The 4,606-nt window shown below is 39.2% G+C and overlaps 1 protein-coding gene across 1 annotated transcript; it reads left to right on the top strand.

Annotated features, from left to right (window-relative positions):
- The first annotated feature begins 218 nt into the window (after positions 1-218).
- LOC129770432 (cytochrome c oxidase assembly factor 7 homolog) lies at positions 219-1,520 on the top strand. Its single transcript, XM_055773271.1, has 2 exons — positions 219-463; positions 585-1,520. Exons 1-2 carry the CDS (start codon positions 364-366, stop codon positions 1,280-1,282), a joined length of 798 nt encoding a protein of 265 aa, XP_055629246.1. The 5' UTR covers positions 219-363; the 3' UTR covers positions 1,283-1,520.
- Positions 1,521-4,606: the final 3,086 nt, after the last annotated feature.

The raw sequence follows: 4,606 nt of genomic DNA, 5'->3' as shown, positions 1-4,606 counted from the left end.
GAAGAGCTGTTTGATTTTTTTTGCGAGCTGTTCCGCGTCAACTCACTTCAAAGAGTCGATTCTTCGGAACAGCTCATGAGCGGATGGCACATCTCTAGACGGAACGTAGACGTTCTTCTCCGTAACGTTCTATGTGAATCGCACATTACTCAGCCAGGCCCTTATTCACAAAATGGAAACATGTCTTCACACCTGGCATCCCTGGCCATCATCACTTGCCAATCGGCCGCTGTCACCGGGACAGGCATTATATCGCACCGGGCCAGCTGATTTGGGCAGAGTGAAACACTTGAATTGCATACGGCTTTCTTGAATAAAAACAACAAATTCTTTCGCACGGAGGAGTGATTTCCCCTCGGTAAAATGTCGTATGATTTAAAGAGCGAAACGGATGTCAAAGACTACCTAGAAAACCTGGGGATCGAGTATCGATTTGGGTGCTATTCGGAGAAAAAACCAGAAGGTAAACAAAGTAAACTACGTCTGAAAATGAATTACACAACACCTCTTTGATTAGGTTCGGGAACCCGTTGAGCCGGTGGTTTTCTGATAAGGATTTTTTTTCTGCGTGTGTCTAATTCCAGTTTGTCATCTGTTGGGAGATTATTTAGAGAGCATCAAGAAGGATTTCGACAAAGCGGCAAAGGTTTACCGGTCGAACTGCGACGACTATGGGTACGCGAGAAGTTGTCTCAAATACGGTAACTATAGCTTCTTGGGCAAGGGCCGAGCATCGGACAATGGCGATCCGGTGAAGGCGTACAGCTACTACGAGAAGGGATGTGGTTTGAACGACCCGGACGCCTGTCTGCACTCTGGTCTATTGCTGGTATCCAAATCGGTTCCAAAGGAACTTAAACGGGACGTTCCGAAGGCATTTGAGTTTCTGAAGAAGAGTTGCGAAATGAACAATGGCAATGCGTGCTTTTATCTATCTGGGATGCACATTTCCGGCATTTTGAAGGACGAATACAATGTCCCTAAGGTGAAAGAAGCATTGGAGCAGAAGGAAAAAAGTTCCCCCGGGAAGGCAGCGTCGCTGCCGGCAACGGCCTATGTGGTAGAACGGGACATGCAGAAGGCATTTGAGTTTGCCTACAAGGCATGCGAGCTACGGAACATGTACGCTTGTGCTAATCTCAGCCAAATGTATGCTAAGGGGGATGGAATCGCGAAGGATGAGAAGAAGGCCGAAAAATACAAGAAGCTAGCGATGGAAATGCAGGACGAAATCAAGAAACAGCAACAGCTCACCTTCCAGCAGGGACTGAATCCCACGTAAACACGTAACACATTCCGTCGCTAAGACTCGTGGGATAACTTTATTTGTATTTAGTGAGAAAGTATGACAAAATAGACAAACACGGAATGGCGAAATAATCGGACCCCCGGAATTGACGACGCATGCCACATCCTTCCCAAGTTGCTCTATCCCTGTGTGCTACTATGAAAAGTTAAATATGAGAAACAAAACATTAATGGTTACCTGAAATGCGAAATAAATTCGTGTAGATGTGGAATTCTCTGTGATCTTTTCCCTGGAAAGAAACAAGCTCTTGCATCGTTGGATGTGTATGTTTTCAAAGTCTGTGCATCATTGATCAGTAAACCATGGAATAAAGGTGACGTATATTTTCATCATCACAACGACATACAGAACATTGAGTAAAGGTATTTCTTTCACAAATCGTCATCGCAAAAGCAAATCATGAATATGGTAGATTTTTCCATTATAATTTTGCGGGTGATAATTAGTTTCAACTCAGCTGGTTTTATGCGTTTAATGCAGAAAGGGCCTGGCCGGGTAAGGGAGTAGAAAGTGCCCCCAAACCAAATCTCCAGCTGTATGGCAAATATTGTATAGGATATTAATTAAGAAATTTTGACGGTTTATTTGAACCCCTATGTGGTTTTACATAGGATCTACAGTGAAAACGTACTTTTTCGTTTATTTCGCCCCATCCTCAATAGCTTCGAGATAAAAATTTGAAAAAAATACTGAATGTGTATGTTGATACTGGCAGCACTTCGGGTAACGGCATGAAACGTACGATCATCGATGGCAGCCAACATTAGCGAAAACAAATAAAATATCTGTCATCAATTGCAACTTATTGTCCAAAAAATTATAAAAGGCTATACAATTTGAAGTACCATTGAAATTGAAAATTAAAATTATTGTTCCTGTTAACACTACACAAAGCAGGAAAACTGTCCTAAAATTACCTGCAAACCGATTTATGTAGGTACTAAATAAATTATAAAAATGAATTAAAATTAAAACAAAATGAAATAAAATTACAGCAAAAGCTAGGTTACACGGAAAAGCAAAAACGTCGTAACTCGCTGAAAAAAAATCGGGATTCACATCAACCCTCAAAAGTTTCGGGAACAGTGTATCTGTATCTTGATACGGTGTATCAAGAAAAATTATCGAAAAAAGAATGAATCAAAAATTTAAGTACTAAAAAAATATCAAAATTTTGAATTTTTTTTTTGGATTTAGAGATTCAGTACTCTCAGTACTCAGTACTCTAATTCATATTTAAATTTGTTCCTACGGCTTTTCTAGATGTGTGATTTTTTTCAGATTTTTTTCAGTGTTGCGCGGTACCAAAATTTTTTTTTTAGACTTTAAAAGAGTCTGGCTGGGTAAGGTAGCAAAAAGTCCCCCAAACCAAATCACCAGCTATATGGAAAATATTGTATAGGGTACTAAATAAACATTTTGACAGTAGTACCATATATTTGAGTTCTTATATGGTACACCATAGGATCTATGGCAAAAAAAAATGCATCTTTTCGTTTGTTTCACGCCATACTCAATAGCTTTGAGACAATAATATGAAAAAAAAAATACTGAAAGTACATCTTACTAAGGTGTATCGATCAATATTTTCAAACAAATTTTGCATCAAGAAATCAAATACTAAAAAATTTTTTAATTAATTTTTATTTTTATTTAAAATTAAATTTTATTTTTTGACGTAGGACTACGTCTTTCATTTCTATACCGGGGTGTAAAATCAAAGTTTCGAAAACGAAAGCGTTACGCCGGAGACCGAGATTTTGAGCGTTAATAGCTCCTAAACAACTGAACGAAATGGTATGATAAACACTTCATTCGAAAGATAAAATGTCTACGCGTTATATACTTGTTACTTTTTGATCCAAAAACTTGTTTCAATAGTCTTAAAATTGCTTTCAAAACAGGCTATTGAAATCACCAATCGGTATATAAGCGAGCGGCGCTCGGAAATCCACTCAGTTCTAATTGAACAGCGATTGGAGCATGTTGTCGCTGTTGCGGTGAAGCTCTTTATTTATCATGAAAGCGCGGATGAACGGTGTCACCAAGAGCCTGTTTGTGCACCCTAGGCCAGAAGGGAATCTATCAGGAGGAGAGTGATGCCACAAACGGTTCCCTGGGAAGACATCGCTACACACACATACACGCGCGGCTATTAACAGGTGGTTATCGAGTTGGCATTAACCACTGGTGGGCTTCCAGTATCGAAGAATATGTGGAAATATCTAATCGTTACTGAAAATAATCTGCCAGTTCCTCTGGGAATTTTCAAAATATATTCATGTGAAAGAGTTTAATTGAATGTTTTCTATCCATGTTACACTGTGACCAAATATGTTTCAATCAAGTGCTATTAACAGGTGGTTATCGAGTTGGCATTAACCACTGGTGGGCTTCCAGTATCGAGGAAAATGTGGAAATATCTAATCGTTACTGAAAATAATCTGCCAGTTCCTTTGGGAATTTTCAAAATATATTCATGTGAAAGAGTTTAATTGAATGTTTTCTATCCATGTTACACTGTGACCAAATATGTTTCAATCAAGTGCTATTAACAGGTGGTTATCGAGTTGGCATTAACCACTGGTGGGCTTCCAGTATCGAGGAAAATGTGGAAATATCTAATCGTTACTGAAAATAATCTGCCAGTTCCTTTGGGAATTTTCAAAATATATTCATGTGAAAGAGTTTAATTGAATGTTTTCTATCCATGTTACACTGTGACCAAATATGTTTCAATCAAGTGCTATTAACAGGTGGTTATCGAGTTGGCATTAACCACTGGTGGGCTTCCAGTATCGAGGAAAATGTGGAAATATCTAATCGTTACTGAAAATAATCTACCAGTTCCTTTGGGAATTTTCAAAATATATTCATGTGAAAGAATTTAATTGAATGTTTTCTATCCATGTAACACTGTGACCAAATACATTTGGTTTTGTGGTTTTTCAATCAATCGCAATTAACAGGATAGCTTCAGAAGATTATTCTTCCCCATCAGTAGGATGATATCTCGGCCTATGTCCAATCACTACAACCTAAACGCGCATCTTTATCGCATTGGGCTCGCAGCAAACAATCTTTGTGATTGTGGCGATGGCTACCACGACATCGAGCATGTTGTCTGGTCGTGTATCCGGTTCCATGCTGCTCGCTCTCAGCTCTCTAGAGCACTAAGAGCACAAGGCAGACAATCGGATATCCCCGTCCGGGATATCTTAGGTAGCCGTGATCCTGATCTTCTGCTTCATCTATACCTGTTCCTCAGAAACGCCGATGTCAACGTTTAATGATGTT

Source organism: Toxorhynchites rutilus, chromosome 2, assembly GCF_029784135.1.
Source record: "Toxorhynchites rutilus septentrionalis strain SRP chromosome 2, ASM2978413v1, whole genome shotgun sequence".
Classification (NCBI taxonomy): Eukaryota; Metazoa; Arthropoda; class Insecta; order Diptera; family Culicidae; genus Toxorhynchites; species Toxorhynchites rutilus.
This window is presented reverse-complemented; position numbering and strand designations above follow the sequence as displayed.

Coding starts and splice junctions, on each gene's coding strand:
- LOC129770432 (XM_055773271.1), top strand. CDS start 364: ATGTCGTATGATTTAAAGAGCGAAACGGATGTCAAAGACTACCTAGAA. Junction 464..584: donor TTCGGAGAAAAAACCAGAAG/GTAAACAAAGTA, acceptor GTCTAATTCCAG/TTTGTCATCTGTTGGGAGAT.